At 41.4% G+C, this 26,259-nt stretch overlaps 1 protein-coding gene across 2 annotated transcripts; it reads right to left on the bottom strand.

The window, feature by feature from the left end:
- Window positions 1–1,456: 1,456 nt before the first annotated feature.
- Window positions 1,457–25,707, bottom strand: phf20b (PHD finger protein 20, b). 2 transcript variants are annotated; one of them, XM_014145894.2, is made up of 19 exons: window positions 25,434–25,707; window positions 16,316–16,420; window positions 16,038–16,209; window positions 12,879–12,963; window positions 12,695–12,771; window positions 12,197–12,608; window positions 11,816–11,893; window positions 11,588–11,710; window positions 11,205–11,264; window positions 10,878–11,126; window positions 6,087–6,224; window positions 5,886–5,969; window positions 5,496–5,648; window positions 5,047–5,210; window positions 4,812–4,911; window positions 4,518–4,713; window positions 3,921–4,383; window positions 3,580–3,790; window positions 1,457–3,406 (listed from the first exon to the last, which is right to left on the bottom strand). In XM_014145894.2, the coding sequence occupies exons 2-19, from the start codon at window positions 16,396–16,398 to the stop codon at window positions 3,261–3,263; spliced, it is 2,994 nt and encodes a 997-aa protein (XP_014001369.2). In that variant the 5' UTR covers window positions 16,399–16,420; window positions 25,434–25,707; the 3' UTR covers window positions 1,457–3,260. The 2 variants fall into 2 exon arrangements, with proteins under 2 accessions (XP_014001369.2, XP_014001370.2); XM_014145895.2 differs by having other exon boundaries at window positions 25,410–25,565.
- Window positions 25,708–26,259: the final 552 nt, after the last annotated feature.

The raw sequence follows: 26,259 nt of genomic DNA, 5'->3' as shown, positions 1-26,259 counted from the left end.
TCCTGTACAATAAAATGTTTTTAAATTGAATACATGTATTATGACTTAGTTAATTTCCCTAGTCTGATTCTGGGCATTGTAAGATAATTTGCATGATATACATGACCAAAAGTATGTGGACACCTGCTCGTCAAACAGCTTATTCCAAAATCATGGGTATTAATATGGAGTCGATGCCCCTTTGCTGCTATAACAGCCTCCACTATTCTGGGAAGGCGTTCCACTACATTGTGGAACTTTGCTGCGGGGACTTGCTTCCATTCAGCCACAAGAGCATTCGTGAGGTCGGCACTGGCTCGCAGTCGGTGTTCCAATCAGTGGAGGCTGGCTCATAATAATGGCTGGAATCTTTTATTTTGATTTTTTTTTAACCTTTATTTAACTAGGCAAGTCAGTTAACAATTTTTTTTATTTATTTTCAATGATTGCCTAGGAACAGTGAGTTAACTGCCTTGTCAGCTCGAGATTTTTACCTTGTCAGCTCGGGGATTCGATCTTGCAACCTTCCGGTTACTAGTCCAATGCTCTAACCACTAGGCTACCTGCCACCCATTGAATGAAGTCAATGGAATGGCATCAAACACGTCAAAGACATGGTTTCCATGCGTTTGTTCCATTCCATTGACTCCATTCCACCCATTATTATGAGCCGTCCTCCCCTTAGCAGCCTCCACTGGTTCCAATTCATCCCGAAGGTGTTCGATGGGGTTGAGGTCAGGGCTCTGTGCAGGCCAGTCAAGTTGTTCCACTCGACAAACCATTTATGTATAAACCTCGCTTCATACACAGGGGCATTGTCATGCTGAAACAGGAAAAAGCCTTAGCTAAACTGTTGCCAAAGTTGGAAACACAGAATCATCTAGAATGTCATAGTATGCTGTAGTGTTAAGATTTCCCTTCACTGAAACTAAGGGGCCTAGCCCAAACCATGAAAAACAGCCCCAGACTATTATTCATCCTCCACCAAACTTTACAGTTGGCACTATGCATTGGGGCAGGTAGCATCCAGCATCGCCAAAGCCAGATTAGTCTGTCGGACTGCCAGATGGTGAAGCGTGATTCATCATTACAGAGAACACCGTTTTCACTGGTCCAGAGTCCAATGGCGGTGAGCTTTACACCACTTCAGCTGATGCTTGGCATTGCACATGGTGATCTTAGGCTTGTGTGCGGCTACAATTGAACCAGAGAGCTCTAGTAGGGCAGAAATTTGACGAACTCACTTGTTGGAAAGGTGGCATCCTATGACAGTGTCACGTTGAAAGTCACTGAGCTCTTCAGCAAGGCCATTCTACTGCCAATGTTTGTCTACGGAGATTGCATGGCTGTGTGCTCAATTTAATACACCAACGGGTGTGGCTGAAATTTCCAAATCCACTAATTTACTTTGTATATAGTGTATTAGTCTGATTCATTCACCACCATATTTCAAGAGTAACAACATACAGATAACAGGTAATTTAGATAAAGCTGGTTTATTTTCTTGCATGGAAATCTGAAATAATTATTTCTTAAACAAACCCTTATGAAAAAAAGATTGCAGTATGCTGCAAATACTACATCCAAAATACCACAGTTGACTGTAGTTACTGCACTTTTAATAGTTTAAAAACGGCAATCTTTTTTTGCAAGGGAAAATAGCACAATTCTAGTGTTGGCCTCTGGGTAAAGCTAAATCTCAGAACGCTTGAAAAACAATCTAAGTAATAAAAAAACAAAACACATACATTGATAAGTCTGACACTGTATGCCAACGTACAGCTGAAATAAAATATTAACCATTCAAACAAACAGTAAGGGACAACAAAGAATTCTTAAATGGGTCAAAATAAAGTCAGATGTCCAATACCCATTTCACATGCAAAGAAAGAATTCATAAATGTGTAATTCATACCTATAGGCTACGTTGAAGTTATTTTAAATCGAGCAATAGTGCATAAGTTTGCGCAAGTTGCCAATTTAGGCTACTGTTTGGGGGAGAAAAATAAAAATCTACAAAACATTAGGCTACTATTCAATAGGCCTAAATGTTCAATAAATAAATCAAGAAATGTTTAAGAAAAATGTAATTGTTCAAGAGAAAATGGGACCTACACATTTTTCTAGTTACATGTTAGGGTCAGGTCTCAGATTTACTCATTACCACAGTCGGGTGGTTATAGATGGGTTATTAGCAATAGCGGATGAGTCCTTAGAAATTGCGGGTGAACAAAAACCTGACCCATCCGTCACTAGTGTACAGGCCACGTACTGCGTATTGCAGTACTAAATATACTGTGACAGTCCTATACTCTATGCACCATACACATTACTTACTGTGTGACAAAGAATAAAAAATGCAAAATCATGAATTAAATTCTGAATCACAATAAATATAAAGAGCACAGCGCCCACATGGAAAAACATGAAATATGGATACTTAACCAGTAAGATTGCTTTTTTGTATGTTAGAAGTCAAACATCACAACTAAATATCTTAAAATATTACAATTTACAAAATCTAGTTTGCCAATATTGACGCTTTTGCAAACAATGTACTCTAAAGAATAACTCGTACTGTACTACATCAATATTTATGAGGAAGGGAACATTTAACTTCCAGAACATTCTGGACTAGTTCAAAAGACAGGACAATATTTATTTGCAAATATGAAAATAGTTTCCCTCCCTTTAAAAAGGATCTTTCGCTCTTTTTCAATACTTATTTTTTTATGATCTTAAAACACATCATTATTAAGCCATTTAAAAATATGAAATTTAACTGCAACCCTGATCCAAAATATGCATTTGAAACTTAAATATCTACATCAAATCCTATTTGCTTACATTGAACAAACATTGGTACGGTTATACAAATCTTAATAGAATTACAGTAGAATGAAGCCTATAGTGGCCTACATTTCAACCTTATTTGAACCTTTTAGCAAAGTCATTCATTGACTTTAATCAAAAAGCAGAGATTATTTTAGCAAAAACAAAGCAAGTATTAATCATTTTTACAAGAACTACATTAGGAGGGGTTAACTTACAATCAAAAGCGCTGAACATTGTTATGTTCATATTTTTCTTTCATTTCAGAAAAGTAGTCCAATCTATCCTGTATCACTGTTGCAAGATGCCATGCATTTTAGATTGTTGATTCTAGAATGATCAGTAGTAGCCGGTTCTGTCCCTGTAACCTACTAAACAACCGTTTGTACTGTAGCATTGCTTGCTTACGCCCTGCTGTCTGTGGTGAAGTGCTGAGCTCAGTGGCGCCCTCATGTTTTGGAGGAGCAGAGGGAGATCTGCTGCACCGTGCCCAGGTCTGTGAGCATCTGTCTGATACGGTGTTTGAGCTGAGGCAGCCGGGTCAACGGGTCAGGAGGCTCCAGTTCCCCTGTGTAGTCAAGCCAACTCTCCAACACTGCAGATAAATCGTCAGAAGGAGCAGGAGGTAGAAGAAAAGAAAAAGGGGAGACCGAAAGAGCGAGAAATAAGAGTTCTATAAACCTTACATCCATGAGAAATGTATCTTTCTTCGACAGGATTTTTTTTTTGTATCTTTATAAAGAAGAATCTGTGTGGCGTAAGTCTCACCATCCAGCTCTTTCTCAATGAGGTCCATCCTGTGTGTGACTTGGTTCTGCATGGCCTCTATGTGATCCAAAAGGTTGATCTGCCACTGATGATGCAGCACATTGTCTTTTTCTGGGTCTGGCTTTATGTCTGGGCTGGGCTCAGCCTCTTCAGTCTTCACTTCTACTTCACTCTCCCAACCCACATACAGCTTCTTATACAGATCCAGACCCTGGAAAAAGAACAAAACATGCCATCTAAGTCACATGGAAACTGGTTTGTCATAAATCCAGCTACTTTAGCTTGCATCTCTTCACCACTTGTTTCTCACTATACAATCATTTTAGAGAAAGAGTACAAACCTTGTCTGGTTGTAGGGTAATGGGGTGAATCTTGGCCCGGTCCTGCAGCAGGGAGCTGGGGTACAGTTTGGCTCTGTCTGGGTCCAGTGGGCCACCATAGCGTTGCTCCAGCTCGAGCAGGTTCTCTGTGCTCCTCAGGCTGTCCTCCAGCTCAGAGCCTCCCCGTGTCTCCACCACGAGCCTCTGCTCCACCGCTGGGTAGTACGCTCGCGGTTTCTGGTAGCAGTGCTCACTGCTGATGTAGGAAGCGTTTGAGTCCTGGAAGGATGTTGGGCTCATCTGAACCCTTTTGGCCTTCCCAGAGGGGGCGGAGACTGACATTGCCTTCAGCGCGTCGCCCACCTCTCTGTCGTTGGCTGCAGGCGAAGGGGCCCTGCTGGTCGCCATACTGCGGCTCATACCAAGCTTCTCCTCCTGCTTCCAGGGCTGGCGCCACAGCTTCAGGTCAGAGTGTGTCTGAGTCCTGTAGAGGACGATAGAGAGGTGAGGGCTAATTCACAGCAACTGAAGATGGATCATTCAAGAACCAAATCACACCCAAAATGGTGAAACATTACATATTTGGGAAGTATTTGCAGTAACTTCCATAGTACTCACTGGAGGATGCTCATCTTAAGCTGCAGGCCGTTGAGCACCTCAAAGACATGGTGAACGTCACCCAGGAGCTGGTGAGTGGCCATTAACTTCTTCCTGTTCTGGTGGGAGTAGTTCTCATCCAGGAAAGACAGGCCATACATGTGACCACTGCTCAGCCAATCCCTGTCGTACCAGTAACGCTGGCTCGGTCTCTGGGCTGAGAGAACAGGCAAGATACACGTTCGTGTACACTGTCAAAGAACGGAAACCCATTGGAGATCTAATACTACATTGAGGTGTTTACAGTGTGATTACCTGGTGGGTCTCTGCAAATGTAGCAGTTATAAGTGTCAGGCACATTGTGCTCAAAGAGGCCCATGCAGGTGCCATGCTGCCAGCACAGACATTCATCACACTAAGAGAGGGACAGGACATTGTCACTTCACATATGATTATGCAATGGCAAAAACACGTGAAAAACAAAAAGCAACAAAACAGTGTTGTGTTAAAGGTTCTTCTGTGACTAAAAGTGAGTCTCGGTGAGCCTCACCTGAATCATGAAATCATTCTCCTCCTCCACCTCACAGACACAGCGCACCATGTCAGAGCCCTTGGTCACCATGGATACATTCTGTTCTGACATGGGAGTGGTCACATCCAGCTCCATGTACTCGTCACTCCACTCAGCGCTGACTGTGGACCAATCACTTTCATCTATTCAGAGGGTCGAAAGCAAAACCATGTTTAGTTGACAAAATTGTCAGATTTTGAGTGGAGCCAAAACAAATATGCCAAGCATTTGAAGTTTGACACAGGCTAACATTTTAAAAGATTTTAAATTAGCTGATTATTATAGGACAACACCAGTGCCCTAAAACATGATGATACCACTTCAAGCCTGAGTGGAGAGGAAGGAGGATAGTGAATAATAGCTAACCTGAATAAAGCAAAAAGGACAGAGTGAGGAGTATAAAGAAGATGTAAGGTCTTGGTACCCACCGTCCTCTTGCACCTGATCTGTGATGTGTTCTGGGCTTGAGTCGTAAGATAACTTGTGTTTGTGCAAGAGGGAGAATTTGGAAACCAGATTCGGATTGGACTGAGTAGAGTTAAGTAAGGAGATGCCTATGTTCTCCTCACCATTCGTATTCTCTGTCAGGGGGAAAGCATATGCAGGTTTGAGACTGGGTCAGTACATTCAAAGCTCATGTGGAATACTGAATCATCTGGAACATTAACTGAGCATTACATAGCAAATATATTTTTTGTTAGAATGTGGCCAGCTTTCTAAAGGCAGACAGATTTAGGCAAATCAGATTCCACTAAAGAAGTACTCTCAACTGATAAAGGCAGACTCCAGACACACTCATTCTGTCAACAACATTTTACCTGACTTGGACATCCCTGTCTTCTTCATTTTCTTCTGTTTATTGAGGAGGAAGTCTCTTTCCGTCTTCTCTCTAATCTTTTCCCCTGAAGTAAACAGAAATAACTGAGTAAGCAAAGCAGGGATATAAAAAGTAGTTCAACACCCAAGTTGATATTCGCAGTCAAGAACGATGGTAAAATTGGAGATAAAATGTCCCTCACCTGTTTCACAGGCGCTCCATTCTCTTTCTTCATGGGGTCTGCTGTTGATTTGCTGGTTCTCCTTCCTTTTCTCACTCAGTGATCTCCGACGATGACGGTTCATCCCATTAGCAGCCTGTCTGTCACCCAGGGGAGAGTCTGTGGTACAGTGGAGCAATGCACAGAAGAGGAGAGAAAATGTGATGCATCTAGTGTTCATGCATGGATATACAGCACACAAGCAACTGGGTCAGTTAATAATGTAAAGTTGAAGTTGGAAGTTTACATACACCTTAGCCAAATACATTTCAACTCAGGATTAAATGTCAGGAATTGTGAAAAACTAGTAAAAATTCCCTGCCTTAGGTCAGTTAAGATCACCACTTTATTTTAAGAATGTGAAATGTCAGAATAATAGCAGAGAGAATGCTTTATATCAGCTTTTATTTCTTTCATCACATTCCCAGTGGGCAGAAGTTTGCATACACACAATTAGTATTTGGTAGCATTGCCTTTAAAATTGTTTCACTTGGGTCAAATATTTCAGGTAGCCTTCCACAAGCTTCCCACCATAAATTGGGTGAATTTTGGCCCATTCCTCCTGACAGAGCTGGTGTAACGGAGTCAGGTTTGTAGGCCTCCTTGCTCACACACGCTTTTTCAGTTCTGCCCACAAAATGTTCTAGGATTGGGGTTAGGGCTTTGTGATGGCCACTGCAATACCTTGTCTTTGTTGTCCTTAACCTGTTATGGCTAGGGGGCAGTATTTTCACAGCCGGAAAAAAAACGTACCCGATTTAATCTGATTATTACTCCTGCCCAGAAACTAGAATATGCATATAATTATTAGCTTTGGATAGAAAACACTCCAAAGTTTCTAAAACTGTTTGAATGGTGTCTGAGTATAACAGAACTCATTTGGCAGGCCAAAACCTGAGAAGATTTCATGCAGGAAGTGGCCTGTCTGACAAGGTGTCGTTCTTCTTGCCTCTGTTTATTGAAGACTGAGGATCTCTGCTATAACGTGACACTTCCTACGGCTCCCATAGGCTCTCAGAAGGCGGCAAAAAGCTGAATCGTGGCTTTGCAGGCTCTGGTTGAAAAAAAGTAGCGCGTTTGGGTAGTGGCTGGTTACAGTACTGTGAGACTCAGGCGCGTGCCCGCGTCGACCGAATGCTTTGTTTTCTTTCCTCTGTTTACCTAAACGCAGATTCCCGGTCGGAATATTATCGCTTTTTTACGAGAAAAATGGCATAAAAATTGATTTTAAACAGCGGTTGACATGCTTCGAAGTACGGTAATGGAATATTTAGAAATCTTTTGTCACGAATTGCGCCATGCTCGTGACCCTTATTTACACTTGGGATAGTGTCTTGAACGCACGAACAAAACGGCGCTATTTGGATATAACTATGGATTATTTTGGACCAAACCAACATTTGTTATTGAAGTAGCAGTCCTGGGAGTGCATTCTGACGAAGACAACAAAGGTAATCAAACTTTTGTAATAGTAAATCGGAGTTTGGTCAGGGCTAAACTTGGTCGGTGTCTAAATGGCTAGCCGTGATGGCTGGGCTATCTACTGAGAATATTGCAAAATGTGCTTTCACCGAAAAGCTATTTTAAAAATCGGACATATCGAGTGCATAGAGGAGTTCTGTATCTATAATTCTTAAAATAATTGTTATGTTTTTTGTGAACGTTTATCGTGAGTAATTTAGTAAATTCACCGGATGTTTGCGGGGGGTATGCTAGTTCTGAACGTCACATGCTAATGTAAAAAAGCTGGTTTTTGATATAAATATGAAGTTGATTGAACAAAACATGCATGCATTGTATAACATAATGTCCTAGGGTTGTCATCTGATGAAGATTAAAGGTTAGTGCTGCATTTAGCTGTGGTTTTGTTTTTTGTGACATTATATGCTAGCTTGAAAAATGGGTGTCTGATTATTTCTGGCTTGGTACTCTGCTGACATAATCTAATGTTTTGCTTTCGCTGTAAAGCCTTTTTGAAATCGGACAATGTGGTTAGATTAACGAGAGTAGTCTTTAAAATGCTGTAAAATAGTCATATGTTTGAAAAATGGAAGTTTTCGGATTTTAGAGGAGTTTGTATTTCGCGCCACGCCCATCATTGGATATTGGAGCAGGTGTTCCGCTAGCGGAACGTCTAGATGTAAGAGGTTAAGCCATTTTGACACAACTTTGGAAGTATGCTTGGGGTCATTGTCCATTTGGAAGACCCATTTGCGACCAAGATTCAACTTCCTGACTGATGTCTTGAGATGTTGCTTCAATATATCCACATAATTTTGATCCCTCATGATGCCATCTATTTTGTGAAGTGCACCAGTCCCTCCTGCAGCAAACATGGTGCTGCTTCACGGTTGGGATGGTGTTCTTCGGCTTGCAAGCCTCCCCCTTTTTCCTCCAAACATAAATGGTCATTATGACCAAACAGTTCAATTTTTCTTTCATCAGACCAGTTTCTCCAAAAAAGTACAATCTTTGTCCTTATGTGCAGTTGCAAACTGTAGTCTGGCTTTTTTATGGCGGTTTTGGAGCAGTGGCTTCTTCCTTGCTGAGCGGCCTTTCAGGTTATGTCAATATAGGACTCGCTTCACTGTGGATATAGATACTTTTGTACCGGTTTCCTCCAGCATCTTTACAAGGTCCTTTGCTGTTGTTCTGGGATTGATTTGCATTTTTCGCACCAAAGTACGTTCATCTCTAGGAGACAGAACGTTTCTCCTTCCTGAGCGGTATGAGGGCTGCGTGGTCCCATGGTGTTTATACTTGCGTACTATTGTTTGTACAGATGAACATGGTACCTTCAGGCGCTTGGAAATTGCTCCCAAGGATGAACCAGACTTGTGGAGGTCTACATATCATTTGAGGTATTGGCTGATTTCTTTTGATTTTTCATGATGTCAAGCAAAGGCACCGAGTTTGAAGGTAGGCCTTGAAATACATCCACAGGTACACCTCCAATTGACTCAAATAATTCAATAAGCCTATCAGAAGGTTCTAAAGCCATGACATAATTTTCTGGAATTTTCCAAGCTGTTTAAAAAAGGCACAGTCAACTTAGTGTATGTCAATTTCAGGCCCACTGGCATTGTGATACAGCGAATTATAAGTGAAATAATCTGTCTGTAAACAATTGTTGGAAAAGTTACTTGTGTCATGCACAAAGTAGATGTCCTAACCGACTTGCCAAAACTATAGTTTGTTAACCTCTTACATCTAGACGTTCCGCTAGCGGAACACCTGCTCCAATATCCAATGATAGGCGTGGCGCGAATTACAAATTCCTCAAAAAAACCAAAACTTCCATTTTTCAAACATATGACTATTTTACACCATTTTAAAGACAAGACTCTCCTTTATCTAACCACACTGTCCGATTTCAAAAAGGCTTTACAGCGAAAGCAAAACATTAGATTATGTCAGCAGAGTACCCAGCCAGAAATAATCAGACACCCATTTTTCAAGCTAGCATATAATGTCACATAAACCAAAACCACAGCTAAATGCAGCACTAACCTTTGATGATCTTCATCAGATGACAACCCTAGGACATTATGTTATACAATACATGCATGTTTTGTTCAATCAAGTTCATATTTATATCCAAAAACCAGCATTTTACATTAGCATGTGACGTTCAGAACTAGCATACCCCCCGCAAACTTCCAGTGAATTTACTAAATTACTCATGATAAACGTTGACAAAATACATACATTTTTTTAAGAATTATAGATACAGAACTCCTTTGTGCAATCGAGGTGTCCGATTTTAAAATAGCTTTTCGGTGAAAGCACATTTTGCAATATTCTGAGTAGATAGCCCGGCATCACAGGGCTAGCTATTTAGACACCCACCAAGTTTAGCCCTGACCAAACTCCGATTTACTATTAGAAAAGTTTGATTACCTTTGGTGTTCTTCGTCAGAATGCACTCCCAAGACTGCTACTTCAATAACAAATGTTAGTTTGGTTCCAAATAATCCATAGTTATATCCAAATAGCGGCGTTTTGTTCGTGCGTTCAAGACACTATCCAAGGGTGACGAAGGGTTACGCGCCCGACGCATTTCGTGACAAAAAAAATTCTAAATATTCCATTACCGTACTTCGAAGCATGTCAACCGCTGTTTAAAATACATTTTTATGCCATTTTTCTCATAAAAAAGCGATAATATTCCGACCGGGAGTCGTTGTTTACGTTCAAAGACGAAAGAATAAAAACATGGGGTCGCCTCGTGCACGCGCGCGCCAGTCTCTGTACGACCACTATCAAAATGCGCTAATGTTTTTCAGCCAGGGCCTGCAAAGCCACGATTCAGCTTTTTGCCGCCTTCTGAAAGCCCATGGGAGCCGTAGGAAGTGTCACGTAACAGCAGAGATCCCCTGTATTGGATAGAGATAATCAAGAAGGCCAAGAAATGGTCAGACAGGGTACTTCCTGTACAGAATCTTCTCAGGTTTTGGCCTGCCAAATGAGTTCTGTTATACTCACAGACACCATTCAAACAGTTTTAGAAACTTGAGTGTTTTCTATCCAAAGCTAATAATTATATGCATATTCTAGTTTCTGGGCAGGAGTAATAATCAGATTAAATCGGGTACGTTTTTTATCTGGCCGTGAAAATACTGCCCCCTATCCATAACAGGTTAACAAGACATTTGTGGAGTGGTTGAAAAACGAGTTTTAAGGACCCCAACCTAAGTGTATGTAAACTTCCGACTTCAACAGTAACTGTGGTATGATGTTTGTTGATCCCTGGGGCGGAGTGCTACTACTCACGTATAGAACCTGACATGGTGCGTCTCCTCCTGGGTGTCTCCTGAGAGCCAACCTGCTTCTCTGAGGCTCGGGTTTGCATGCTGCACTCAGAGGCGTGCTCGCTGTCTGCATGGTAGTACTTGACGTGGTAGTGCAGGAGAGAAGCCTTCCGGAAGGACTTCAGACAGCCAGGGGCCTTGCACTTGAAGGGGTTGTGGTCCAGTTCAATGGAGAGGATTGGGGGCGGCTGGTTTTTGATGACTCGATACACTAAGGTAGAGATACAAGGAACAACATGTCATTTAATGGAAGTTGTGTGTGTGTGTGTGATAATGAGGCTGTACTCACATGGCTCTCTGCTGTACTTGTGGGTGGTAGGCAGATGGACTTGGCGTTTCAATATTGATTCTGTAAAGAGACATACAATATATCAACAGTAGCTTTTTTTGGCACTGAGTTGACAGATATAAAAATAAGTTTCATCTCACATCTCAATGTAAGAGCTGGGCCTGTATTCATAAAGCGCCTCAGTCTGAGTGCTGATCTAGGATCAGGTCCCCCCGTTCATGTTATGGTACTCATTATTATCTAAAAAGCTAAATGTATCCCAGATCAGCACTCCGACCCGTATTCAAATAGTCAGAAGTTGTTAGGACAGCTCAAGAAGTCTCCTAAATACCCGCCTTTTGTCTTGTCTTATTTATGAGCATATTCATCTCCATCTTATTTACCTATATCTGATGGGGCTTCGATACCAGCGTCTGTGGGTGTCTGGGTGTTCGTCTGGTCTGGAGTTAATGCTGGGGACGCTGGGACGGAATCTGATCCTGCTTGCTGAGACTGGCTGCTTCTGTCTGGAGAGGGAAGGGCAGAGAGGACAGGAGTTATAAACGAAGGACACACAGGGCTTTGAATGTCAGTAACAAGCAACAAGTCATAGATTAGATGCAGGCCCTTACTTGTGTCTGGCCGTCTCCTCTTTGGTGGTGGCATTTGTACAAGAGACACCCTCCTCTTCCTCAGTTCACGTTGACTTTCTGTAAACAACAAGAACCGAAAGGTCAGTGAGACAGACATTATTCTCCCCTCATTGTTGACTTCATCCACTTAACCATCAAGCAACAAGATACTGAACCTGTCCTAATACGCTCTAAGCAACGATTCAATTTAACTTTCTGGTTCTTCACAAAAGCGAAGCCATAAGCCAAGCTATCATCTTTCCTTTCCCATTAAGACTTAAGCACAACCATGGGACACTTTCAATTTCAATCTAATGATTCTGAAATGTTTAAGGAGTTTTCCATTGTTTCACTGTCAAAGCCTTACAGTAACTTACATACCTTCAGAGGGTCGGTACCGGTTCCCCCTGGGCAGCTGGGGACTCTGTCCCGATGCACACTCTTCTTTCTTCTTCCCCTGCTGTTTGGTACTGCGCATCACTCGCTCCCCTTCTACATTCACATCTTCCTTTTTAGTTTGGACAACCTGCCCATTTTCTTTGGCTTGTGGCCCTTCCCTCTTCCCTCCTCCTGCCCCCTTTTCCCCCTCTTCACCGTTTAGGTTCCCTTTCTGTCCACAGGTCTCAAAGTTGCCATTCAGCGTTTTTTCCTCTCCGTCTTCTCTTCTCTCCTTTTCCTCTCCATCGAGGTCTGAAGAGCCGCTTTTGGATTCATCGCTCAGGGCTTTCCCGTTCTCCTCTTTTCCACTGCTCTGCTCACTTTGAGTACTGTCCCTCTCCCTGGCCTTCCCATTCTATTCACATTGAGACATAAAACTGTAAGGTAACCCCGTCAACCATCCTCTTACACCATGAACTAACAATCACATGGAGCTCTCACCTCTTTCTTATATGGCTTTACTTTAGTTGGCTTAAGAGTCTTGACTACTCCATCGAAAAACTTCACAGTGTAGGAAGCTGAAGAGAGAACACAAACGTGGTCAGAATGTTTACCCAATGTAACTAGAATGTAATGCATTTCTGATTGAACAATTGATTCTGTCCAGTAGAAGTGTAGGACCCACCATCTCTTTTGACTTCCAGAACCTTAGCAGGATAGTAGCGGCAGTCTACCCAACAGGCCAAGACTTTCTCATTCACCCGAAACACCTGTAAGGGAAAGAAAAGTTATACACTCATCTGATATTCAAAGTCATGAAGTTCAACCAGACTGTGTGGTCATTGTCTAATCATAGGCTTTCTGCGTTAACGTCTGGATATCGTCTAAGGCAGGTATTCCCAAACTGGGGTACGCGCAATGCCGTCGGGGGTACGCAAAAAAAAAAAAAAAAAATTCCCATTTTCAAACAGTACATTTATATTTTCCAATGGGGCTATACATTTGGGTGAGGTTCCCCCCCCCCCCTCGCCTGAGTAGCCTCGTTTCACTGCCCAAAATAAAATTAAGCCATCTAGTGTTAAGAAAAATAACAATGTCAAATACAGGTAGCCTAGTCAAATAATTAACATCCAATCACATTAACCGTTACACCCTCGCGGGAAACCTTCATTCTTGCGCAGACATTTAGAAACAAAACATTACAATTAGAAAATTAAGCCATGGAAGTTTGAGCAAGATTTTAAGACGACTTTCAAGTAGTAAGACTTATATAAAAGCAACATATACCATTAATAAGGGGCTAGAAGCATCTTATATTGTGAGCTACCGAGTGGCTAGGACAGGCAAGCCCCATACTATTGTGGAGGATTTAATTCTTCCTGCTTCCAGGAAGAGGCCCCAAAAAACTATACAGACTATGCCTTCATCAAACAACACTGTTTCACAACGCATCAGTGACATGGCTGGAGATGTTTTGAAATAATTACTTCTTCGCATACAAGGTAGTAAATGATATGCGTTACAGCTGGATTAGTCAGACGTGGCGGGCCTGACGGGGGGGGTCAATTAAGGAAGATATCCCCTTCTGCAAACCACCGGAAACCAGGACAACATGAATGGGTATTTTTAAAGTACTTGGACAACTTTGTGACATCAAATGGACTTGTGGTTAAAATGTGTTGGTATCTGAACTGATTGCTCAAAAGCCATGACAGGGAGACATAGTGGAGCTGTAATGCATGTGCAAGCAGTTGCTCCCGACACCACTTGGGTACACTGCAGCATCCAGAGAGAGGCTCTTGCTGCCAAGGGAATGCCTGACTGCTTGAAAGACGTTTTGGACACTACAGTGAAAATGGTTACATTTTTTAAAGCAAGGCTCCTGAACTCTCGTGTATTTTCTGCATTATTCAATGACATGGGCAGCGACCATGTAACATTTTCACAACATACACTGGTTATCAAGGGGCAAAGTATTTTGAATTGAGAAACGAGCTGAACCTCTCTAGGGGGTGTGGGACGCTACTGTCCCACCTGGCCAACATCCAGTGAAATTGCAGAGCGCCAAATTCAAAAACAGAAATACTCATTATAAAAATTCATAAAAACATACAAGTGTTATACATCAGTTTAAAGATTAACTTCTTGTTAATCCAACCACGGTGTCAAAAAGGCTTTACGGCGTAAGCATACCATGCGATTATCTGAGAACAACACCCAGCAGACAAAGCATTACAAACAGTTACCAGCCAAGTAGAGGAGTTACACAAGTCAGAAATGGTGATAAAATTAATCACTTACCTTTGATGATCTTTGTATGGTTGCACTCACAAGAATCCCATTTACTCAATAAATGTGTGTTTTGTTCGATAAAGTCCCTCTTTATATCCAAAAACCTCAGTTTTGTTCACGCGTTTTGTTCAGTAATCCACAGGCTCAACAGACAGACGAAAAATCCAAAAGTATCATTAAAGTTCGTAGAAACATGTCAAACGATGTTTATAATCAATCTCAGGTTGTTTTTAGTCATAATAATCAATAACATTTCAACCGGACAAAAGCTTCGTCAATATAAAAGTAAAATAAGAAAGGTGTGCTCTCGGTCGCGTGCATGAAAAACCTCTGGGACACTGAATGGTCCACTCATTCAAAGTGGTCTTATTCCCTCTTTTTTCAGAATACAAGCCTGAAACTATTTCTAAAGACTGTTGACATCTAGTGGAAGCCATAGAAAGCCATGGAAAGTTCAATTTGAGTCCTAAGTCAATGGATAGTGTAATGGCATTCAATAGAATGCTACAAAAATAAAAAAAATCCTTCCTGGATGGATTTTTATCAGGTTTTCGCCTGCCATATCAGTTCTGCTATACTCAGACATTATTTTAACAGTTTTGGAAACTTTAGAGTGTTTTCTATCCAAATCTACCAATTATAGCAGGCAGTTTATTTTGGGCACGCTTTTCATCCAGAGGTGAAAATAGTGCCCCCTACCCTAATGAAGTTAAAGTTCTCTTTACTAACCATCATTTTCACTTGTCTGACGGTTTTCTGTCTGCATTAACAAGGACAACAGACAGGTCTTTTCATCATTGTATGATTTGTGTGCAAATGAACAAGCTTACGGACAATGTCAAATGTGATATAGCGAAGCACCTAAGTGAGCTGGGTGCGCAATTACGCAGGTGCTTTACCGAAATGGACGACAAACTGGATTCGTTATCCCTTTCATGCCCTGCCTCCAGTCCACTTACCGATACCTGAACAAGAGAGCCTCATCGAAATTGCAACAAGTGATTCTGTGAATTTGAATTTAAATCTGAAGCCACTGCCAGATTTCTGGATAGGGCTGCGCTCAGAGTTTATTGCCTTGGCAAATTGCGCTGTTAAGACACTGATGCCCTTTGCAACCACATACCTATGTGAGAGTGGATTCTCAGCCCTCACGAGCATGAAAACTAAGTACAGGCACAGACTATGTGTGGAAAATTATTTAAGACGGAGACTCTCTCCAATACAACATTGCAGAGTAAAGTGCATCCTTTGAAGCACACCCTTCTCATTAACCTGTGGTGAGTTATTTACCATTTTTAATGAACAACTAAGGTTTTATATGTAAGATGGCTAAATAAGAGCAAAATGATTACTATTATATTATTATGCGTGTCCTGGTCCTATAAGAGATCTTTGTCACTTCCCACGAGCCGGGTCTAGGGTAACATTATGTCAGAGTAACAGGGTAACATTATGCCAGGTCGCAATTGTAAATGAGAACTTGTTCTCAACTTGCCTACCTGGTTAAATAAAGGTGAAAAAAAAATAAAATAAAAGAGTACTAGTCCCTCACCGGGCTGGGCCGTTTGTCCTGCAGACCCTCTCTCCTCAACTGGATCCTATCCAGGGGCCTCAGGTAGGGGCTGGTCCAGTCAAACCACTCGTCATAGCGGTGGCTCCACTGACGGTAGTGGATCAGAACCTTCTCGTCCTCATAGTCTATCTTCTCTATGCTGGCCTGGTACCTGAGCAGTAGAGAGTTAGGATGTTCAGTAAGACTGATCATGGTAGACAAGAACAATAGGACATGAACATTAGAAACCTGGCCAGACAGTTGGAAATGACACTGACCAGTTCTTCAGGTTGTCACGAGCCTCCAGTTGTGCTCCCACCTCAAAGGTGATCCCTCTTCTATCGGGAGGAGTCTTGGTCATTATGGACACATTCAAGGCCTACCTGTAGAACAGCAGAAGAACATCAAAACAAGAGACTAGCATTATGTCAAATCTCCACATGAACTGGCCATGACAACTGCAGGAAGCTCATTGCCACACCAGCACATTGTATAATTTCGACAGGAAAGCAAGAACAGTCTGGAGTTATGAAGACACCCCATCTTTGAAGCACCATTTGCTGACATCACTCAACTGAAAACCTACTATACGTCTGTTGATCATCCAAGTCACTAGGGCCAATTCAGAAATCAACAGGTGTCTGACTAATGGTTGAAATCAGTTCTGCATGTACTGCCATCCAGCACCCCAATCTAGCAGAGCATTCATCTCCCTGGTCCTTCAGTCTCAGTAAACCTGCTGACTGGTGTCTCGTAATTACATAGAACTACTAATTGTGATGGAACAGTTCGCCAATACGCATCGGTCCCTGATTCAAATGTTTAAGATGGGAGTGCATCAATTAATCCTTAGCTCCAGGATTAACATCGGCTGGCTAGCGGAGCTGGAGGCTGGTTCAACATGTTGACTTTATTTTGGACGCATTATTTGATGTAATTTATTATTGTATTATAATAAAATATGGTCATGTTTTCACTGTTTGAACTCATGGATTTGCAGCAATCTTCGGACTACCTAACATTTCAACGATATTTAAATGGAGGTATGTTGAAGTTAACGTGATTAGTAGAGATTGATGTTGCTAGCTTTTGGGGTGATTAACGTTAATCACTTAATGTGTCCCCATTTCCCTAAACAACTGTTCTGTTTTCAAGTTTGGCTTCACAGCTTCAAGTGTAATTTCTCTTGACTATATCGCCTTTCATTTTTCTACTTTTTAGTTGTTTTGTTTGGATAACCTGATTGGAATAGATTTTATTCAGTCCCGGTACTCAGAAGTTCCTGTCCAAAACAAAGATGGATAAAAGTCGAGTAGTCAACTAAACGTTAGCTAGCCGGTTAGCTGCATCTTTAGTGCCCAGTTGCATACTGCTGTCCAGGCCCTTCCTGGACTTCCGTAACGGAAAGCACTCTTTGTGGGGGAGCCTGTAGACCTGTCGCCGGGAAGACATTTCTGAAACTCCACTGCCTCTTTTGCCGAGGTGAAGGAGAGCTGCTCACCATTGAAAGTAAGTTGCAGGGTGGAAGAAAAGAGGGTATGCCCTACGAGTACAATTCCCTCTGGACATCTGCAAATGCTTTTCTTCGCTGATTTGTGAAGGTACTGTAGTCCGCATAACAAGGTATGGTTCTCCAGGCATCTTGGATGGTCGCATTTTTCTTGCTTTACAGGCTCCTTGTAGAATGTTGTCTTGGTATCTGAAAACATTGAAGACCATGGTCTGGGGGTTGTCCTTTGCATTTTGGTTGTAGACCCTGTGGACCCATTCCATTTGAATCGTAGTACCACCAAGTGACGGAATCCATTTGGGAAGGATTTCTTGCAGGAAAGCAATTGCATCACCTCTCTCCCGGTTTGTAGCAATCCCAGAGACCCTCACGTTGTGTCTGTGTTGATCCTCAAACGACACCATTTTGAACCGCATCTTCTCAAGTTCCAAAGTCCAGAGGTTCACATCCCTTTTTAGACCCCTTGCCTCAGTCTGAATGCGATCCACCTTTTCTCTTAGCGCTCAAACTGATCCCATGTGGGTGTCCAACTTATCTTGCAAGGTAGCAACTTGTTCCCTTACTCCTTGAATTGCTGCACCAACAGCACGTTGAACCACCGCCTCCATCCGGTCTTGTTGTTCAGCTAAAGCTAGCGAAATGGCATTGTTAAAGCTAGCATCAGTAGTAACTTGTAGCGTTGAGGTTGCCATTTTGGTAGGCGAACCCATTTGTTCTTGACCCCAGACATTTCCACCGACTTTTAAACTAGAAAGTATAAATAGTTGAAGTAGATAACCTGAATAAAATATAGAATGAGGAATTGTCAGCAGGAGCTTCAGAGTCTTCTGACCATTGCGCTTGCAGGTCACGTGACCTTCCTATCATGTGCTTTCGTGTGCAAAATGACAGTTGTGTACAGTGCATTCAGAAAGTATTCAGACACCTTCACATTTTCACATTACAGCCTTATTCTGAAATTTATGTTTTTTTCCCCCCCACTCATTAATCTACACACAATAACAATGCAAAAACTGGTTTAGAACGTTTTGCAGATTAATAAAAAAATAAACTGAAATATTACATTTACATAAGAATTCAGACCCTTTACTCAGTACTTTGTTGAAGCACCTTAGGCTGTAATCGCTGCTAGTCTTCTTGGGTATGACACTATAAGCTTGGCACACCTGTATTTGGAGAGTTTCTCCCATTCTTCTCCACAGATCCTCTCAAGCTCTGTCAGGTTGGATGGGAAGCGTTGCTGCAGGGCTATTTCAGGTCCCTCCAGAGATGTTTGATCGGGTTCAAGTCTGGGCTCTGGCTGGGCCACTCAAGGTCATTCAAAGACTTGCGTTATCTTGGTTGTGTGCTTAGAGTCGTTGTCCTGCTGTAAGGTGAACCTTCGCTCCAGTCTCAAGTCCTGAGCGCTCTGGATAAGGTTTTCATCAAGGATCTCTGTACTTTGCGCCGTTAATCTTTCCACTCGATCCTGAAGTCCCTGCCTCTGAAAAACATCCCCACAGCATGATGCTGCCAACACCATGCTTCACCGTAGGATGGTGCCAGGTTTCCTCCAGACATGATGCTTGGCATTCAGGCCAAAGAGTTCAATCTTAGCATCATCAAATCAGAGAATCTTGTTTCTCATGGTCAGAGTCCTTCAGGTGCCTTTTGGCAAACTCCAAGCGGACTGTCATGTGCCCTTTAATGAGGAGTATCTTCTGTCTGGCCACTCTATGATAAAGGCCTGATTGGTAGAGTGCTGCAGAGACGGTTGTCCTTCTGGAAGGTTCTCCCATCTCCACAGAAGAACTCTGGAGCTCTGTCAGAGCGGCCACCGGGTTCTTGGTCACCTCCCTGACCAAGGCCCTTCTCCCCCAATTGCTCAGTTTGGCCGGGCGGCCAGCTCTAGGAAAAGTCTAGGTGGTTCCAAACTTCTTCCATTTAAGAATGATGGAGGCCACTGTGTTCTTTGGGACCTTTAATGCTATAGAAATGTTTTGGATGACACAATCCTGTCTTGGAGCTCTATGGACAATTCCTTCGACCTCATGGCTTGGTTTTTGCTCTGACATGCACTGTCAACTGTGGGACCTTATATAGACAGGTGTGTGCTTTTCCAAATCATTTCCAATCAATTGAATTTACCACAGGTGGACACCAATCAAGTAGTAGAAACATCTCAAGGATGATCAATGGAAACAGGATGCACTGGAGCTCAAATGTTGAGTCTCATAGCAAAGGGTCTGAATACTTATGTAAATAAGGTATTTGCTATTTTTTATACATTTGCTAAAATTTCTGTGTGTAGATTGATGAGAAAAACATTAATTTAATAAATTTTAGAATAAGGCCATAACATAAAATGTGGAAAAAGTGAAGGGGTCTGAATACTTTCCAAATGCACTGTACATTATTGTACATTTGAACAGCAGTAGGACAATATACCTTATGTTGTTAACCTGTTAGGGCTAGGGGGCAGTATTGACACAGCCGGATAAAAAAACGTACCTGATTTAATCTGGTTACTACTCCTGCCCAGTAACTAGAATATGCATATAATTATTGGCTTTGGATAGAAAACACCCTAAAGTTTCTAAAACTGTTTGAATGGTGTCTGTGAGTATAACACAACTCATATGGCAGGCCAAAACCTGAGAAGATTTCATGCAGGAAGTGGCCTGTCTGAGAAGTAGTGTTTCATCTTGGCTCTTTTTATTGAAGACTGAGGATCTTTGCAATAACGTGACACTTCCTACGGCTCCCATAGGCTCTCAGAGCCCGGGAAAAAGCTGAACGATATCGAGGCAGCCTCTGGCTGAAACACTTTATCGCTTTTGGCAAGTGGCCGCTCAGAGTACTATGGGCTTAGGCGCGTGCCCGAGTCGACCGAATGCTTTCTTTTCTTTTGTCTGTTTACCTAAACGCAGATTCCCGGTCGGAATATTATCGCTTTTTTTATGAGAAAAATGGCATAAAAATTTATTTTAAACAGCGGTTGACATGCTTCGAAGTACGGTAATGGAATATTTAGAATTTTTTTGTCAAGAATTGCACCATGCTCGCCACCCTTATTTACCCTTTCGGATATTGTCTTGAACGCACGAACAAAACGCCGCTGTTTGGATATAACGATGGATTATTTTGGACCAAACCAACATTTGTTATTGAAGTAGAAGTCCTGGGAGTGCATTCTGACGAAGACAGCAAAGGTAATAACATTTTTCTTATAGTAAATCTGACTTTGATGAGTGCTAAACTTGCTGGGTGTCTAAATAGCTAGCCCTGTGATGCCGGGCTATCTACTGAGAATATTGCAAAATGTGCTTTCACCGAAAAGCTATTTTAAAATCGGACATATCGAGTGCATAGAGGAGTTCTGTATCTATAATTCTTAAAATAATTGTTATGCTTTTTGTGAACGTTTATCGTGAGTAATTTAGTAAATTCACCGGCAGTGTTCGGTGGGAATGCTAGTCACATGCTAATGTAAAAAGCTGGTTTTTGATATAAATATGAACTTGATTGAACAAAACATGCATGTATTGTATAACATAATGTCCTAGGGTTGTCATCTGATGAAGATCAAAGGTTAGTGCTACATTTAGCTGTGGTTTGGGTTTATGTGACATTATATGCTAGCTTGAAAAATGGGTGTCTGATTATTTCTGTCTGGGTACTCTGCTGACATAATCTAATGTTTTGCTTTCGTTGTAAAGCCTTTTTGAAATCGGACAGTGTGGTTAGATTAACGAGAGTCTTATCTTTAAAATGGTGTAAAATAGTCATATTTTTTAAAAATTGAAGGTTTTGCATTTCTAAGGTATTTGAATAACGCGCCACGGGATTACACTGGCTGTTGAGTAGGTGGGACGCTAGCCCATAGAGGTTAAGGCTCTAAAGCAATACTAGTTGCACCACCCCCATGGATTTAAAATGCCCCCTCAGGCATGTCATCCTGGAGCATGGCCTGATGTAACTGCATTGACAGTCATTGATCTACAAGCGATGTTGCATGCTTGCCAAACAACCACAGGCAATATCAGTAGCCTAGTCAAACAGTGCCCAGTTTTCACATGCTGACCAAAGCAAGGTAGGCGGCCTGTTCCTGATCTTGCACATCTATGCTGCACCTTCAGCATTCAAATGCTAAAATGGCTTGGGTGACTTTAGGTTGCGACTCTAATAAAGCCTATGTAATTTGCTAGGTTGTTATCTATGCGCTGTAGAAAATTGTGTTTTACTGGAATAAAAATGTGCTACTGGAGACAATTCTGATTTGGATGTAGGCCATCTGCTGAACAGGGATTAAAATAGATGTTATTTTGATTGTTCAGGTTCACCAACAGCAATAGTTTTTCTTTAAAGTTAAATAAAGTCGTTTTTTTATACATAGTGTAAAGTTGATAATTCCATAAAGAACAATCACTTTTGCGAAGCGCACTTCATGGCCGCAGTGAGAGGAGAAGAGAAGCTCTCCGTAAAAACGTTCAACCGGTCACAAACATTCGATTTTGAGATGGGGATGAAATCCAAAATTGTGCTATCTATATTCACTGCCCATGTCATAGCTAATTTGTAAACAATAACTATTGATACATTACTAGCTCAAACAATTAATCTGACAAAATGACCAGTTCATTAGTGGGTGATGGTGATTTCAGAACCAAAGTGGGGAGACAAAACAACAGGCTACTGCTACTGTTCAATTCAACAAAAAATAATTCAGTATTTTCAATTTCTCCATTTCCTGCACTCATTTGAGATCGTTTCCTCACTGCCACGTAGGGCTGCACGATATGGGCAAACGATCTAGGCCTTGTTTTTTACCAAATGTTGCAATTTTGATTTGACTTGAGATTTAGAGCAAAACACCTTGGTGAACTGTTGGAATCATGGAAATAGAATGATTATTCTAATTCTATAGTTAGAATATGTGGGCACAGTGTATAATAATGGGCACTGTGTTTGACATGACAACAAATTAAAATGCCAGGGAGGAGTTACTGTGGCAGGGTAGGAACCAAAGTGTTGATAAGTGTTTCCTATAATCTTTGGCTACATTGAATGTTCCCTTAGCTATTTCATGACGCTAACATACTTATGCTTTGCATATTCCTCTTTGATTTAGAAGATACGGTTGCACAAACATGCTGATTTAGGTTTACACCATCACTGGTATTATCTGGTTGTTTAGCTAGTTACCTTTGCTCTGACTCAGTACATTTATTAGCTAGCTAGCCAGCCAGCTAACTAACTAGCGATTAGCAGCTAACACGATTTAAGCCCAACTTTGCAAGAAAAGACCAACTATTTTTTGTAGATGTAACAAATAGTGTAATTATAAAACACTAGTGGATGTATATTAAAAAACTAAAGGAAAAGAGCATTGTTATCAACATTGTTGCATGTGCAGCATTGACCATACAGACTGAGCGCAAGTGTTTCGTGGTCGAGGAACAAATGCACTCCTTGAGTGACGGGGGCGGGGCTAGGTCTGTGTGGAAAGCGAGCAGAGAGAAATGACTCAAAGTAGCAAAGTAAACTATAAAAATGGACGTTACACATGCCGTATCACATTTAACAAACCAAACACTCAAATACTGTTATAGAAGGTGAAGTAAAAACCCAAACCGGTCCGTGCATCAATACCGGTAGATACAGTATACTGCCCAGCCCTAGTGCATCGAATCGTACTGAATCATTTCAAACTAAAACGTATCGTTATTGTATGGCATCGGAGCCCATGATTCTAGATAAGCATCTTGAAAGGGAAAGATGCACATTCCTAACTACTACCCCAACAGCAACTTTCTTCTCCAATTTTTAACAGCACAACACATAGGGTAAAAGTGCTGATCACAGCTATTCCTCCAAAATAACACAGTACTCCCATGCTATTAGCTAAAGTGTAATTTGACACTGCTTACGCCTTGATCACACCTACAACATCATTGGGCAAAATGGTACACAGCATCATCTGGATGTGTGTGCAACAAAAGTTCAACAATCACCTCTTACTACTATTTCTGTCAAGCCGTCTACGCAAAGGTTCGATAAATCTAACGTATGCACTGCAAGGCAAACGCAGCATTCCATTGGAAATGAATGTACTTCTGGTGTATCAAAACACAATGACGCTGTCAGTGTGATCAAGGTGTTACTGGGGTTATAAGCAGAACTAAAGCATGCATTTGGCTGCGCTTGTCAGGTAGCCCAATTCTGATCTTTTTTCACTAATTGGTCTTTGGACCAATCAGATTAGCTCTGAAAACGATCGGATGTGAAAAGATCTGATTGGTCAAAAGTCAAATTATTGGGGGGGGAGGTCAAAATTGGGCTGCCTGTATAAACGCAGCCTTATTGACTCAATTGAGTCTGGGAATGTCTGTCCGGTCTCAGATGATACTGTCAGCAGAGAACTAAAACAGCACTTATCTGTTACTCTTCATTTGAGACTCTGAATACCCCATTCAACTGCTGCACAAAATCAAAATCATTTTCATTTCGAAGTCATCAAATCAAATATATTTTCCCAAAGATGCCGAACTAGACCTTATTTCAGCAAGAGGAAGATGGTTGTGCAATCAGGCCATAAATAGTGGAGAATGCCAGTTGATAGGCTTCAACATCAACAACAAAAAATAAAATCCTCCTCTCATGTCAGCAGGGAAATAGTTTAAACAATCCAATATAACATCTATAATGAAAAGCTACTTGGTTTAATTTTAGCATAAACAATACTTTCATAACACCCACAGTGGGTCTACTGACTGTTGGATTTCCTTTTTTCGGTACAACTGACACCTTCAGTTGGAGACCAATACTGTATAGCAAATTCTGACACTGATTTGAATGTGTGCATGAATGATGCTTAGCCATTTTAAGCATTGACATGACCGGAATAAAATTAATTTTGAGGAATAGAAAGTAACAACATTCTGCTAGTATTTATAAAGCAGCAAATCACTCCAAAACTGGCCATGATAGGCCTCTGTAGATTTTTATGACATGCGCAGCATTGAGTGATAGACAGAACATGCCTGACAAAAGTAACGCAAATGGCGCACAATGAGTTCCAATGTTGTTTACATTCTCAGAAACTCTAACAAAATCCATTTGGTGAGAAAAAAATTAAAAATGAAATTATACTTCGCATTTAAGATGACGTTAAATAGCGTGTTTTAATAAATCTGAGTTATCAAAAACAGCGGCAGATAAGATTATATAATTATCTGACTCAACAAGCTCGCGGATGAAACGTGCATGCAACGTCGACAGAACGGCCGCACAATTTTTTTTTTCCTTTACAAATAACGCTTTCTTCACTAACGTTAACCTCATCACGTAATTATGTGAAACAGTGAAAACCATATAATTATGTAAAAACAAAAAGCTAGTCTCCGCGGTTTGCTAATGCAGCTGCCCCCGATGTCGAATAAGCTCATTGGGTAGAAGCTGATGACAGATACGAAGATAGACATTTCATAGGACGCAGCCGCTGTCAATTAGCCATTTACTTTGCCCGGGCCTTGTAGACCTGCTTCTGCTGTACTGTCTAGTTGCGGAGTAAGCAATTAACCACGGCTCGGGAACACACAGAAAACTCTCCATATCTGAAGAAGAGTTGCAACATGCCGCAAACAAAAATCAATGCAATTCGATGCTTCACTTGAGTTGAGCAACTTTAACCTAAACAAATGATTTTGCTGTAACTAGTAAAACGTTAGATTAGCTAACAATACTCCATCATGAAACAGAACATTCCGCACGCGTGCGGACAAGTTTAATATCCACAGAAGAATCATGTCTGCCACCAAAACACATGTCATTGTAGTTTAACATTTAAATTATACATTGTGTAATACATGATACATACTTACATTACAAAGAAACTAGACGCTTACCTCGAGCTCCTTGTTGTTTCTTCTCGTGGATGAAGCCTACTTCACTTGCAAGTCCTTCCTTGGAGCAACGTGCTTCTCAGCCAACGCAGTTTGTTTCTCGTCCACACTCGGAGAGCTCGGCCTCCGTTACTAAGTGGCGAACCTCTGCGCGTGCGCAACTGCTATTCCGACGTCTGCCTCCTAGCTCAAGAACAAGAAGTGGATCTAGAATGTTCGATTTCTTTCTATTATGAAATGTATCTTCTTGTAGAGAATTAAGATTTTTTCTAGGGAGGTTCACATTGCTTGCTCTCATTATTTTTGTCTCAGAGAAGAGAGAGAGAGAAAAATATACGTTACACAGTAATGATGATCCATACATTTGTTTAGTTTACTTTTCTATTCCATTTTAATTCCCCTTTGTGCTAAAATATTCCACTGTACTACTGTACAGGCTTTGGTAGATGGCATGATGAACCTATCAAGACCTTAAGAAAAAGTATGTTTACCTTAGTCCTACACTTGAACTATAATGTTTTTTTATGTCCTCTTTAATTGAAATTCAGTAGTCATAATTTGAGTAACTTGTGTTTTACATTGTGCATGTACAGGTAACTGCCAAAATAAAGGAAATACTTGACTAAGTGAGGGATCTGGCGGCTCTGGTCACCAACCGAGTCAAGATCACTTTGAGTCAAAATGCAAACCGAGCTCTACAGCTAAAACATGACTTAAATAACGTAAGCCTATGCAACATGAACAATGAAATACAGTTCCCTAGCAATGAGGTTTGTGTAGTAGGCTTTAGGCCCAATACATTATCACTGCATATTGGCTATGCTTGAAT

Source organism: Salmo salar, chromosome ssa15 (genome assembly GCF_905237065.1).
Source record: "Salmo salar chromosome ssa15, Ssal_v3.1, whole genome shotgun sequence".
NCBI classification, from domain to species: domain Eukaryota; kingdom Metazoa; phylum Chordata; class Actinopteri; order Salmoniformes; family Salmonidae; genus Salmo; species Salmo salar.
This window is presented reverse-complemented; position numbering and strand designations above follow the sequence as displayed.

Bases quoted from the DNA above. Each gene is read 5' to 3' on its own strand.
- phf20b (XM_014145894.2), bottom strand. From the start codon at position 16,398: ATGACCAAGACTCCTCCCGATAGAAGAGGGATCACCTTTGAGGTGGGA. The intron at 4,714-4,811 runs GTAATCACACTG...CTGTTCTCTCAG, and splicing joins CATTTGCAGAGACCCACCAG to CCCAGAGACCGAGCCAGCGT. The intron at 4,384-4,517 runs GTGAGTACTATG...CGTCCTCTACAG, and splicing joins CTTAAGATGAGCATCCTCCA to GACTCAGACACACTCTGACC.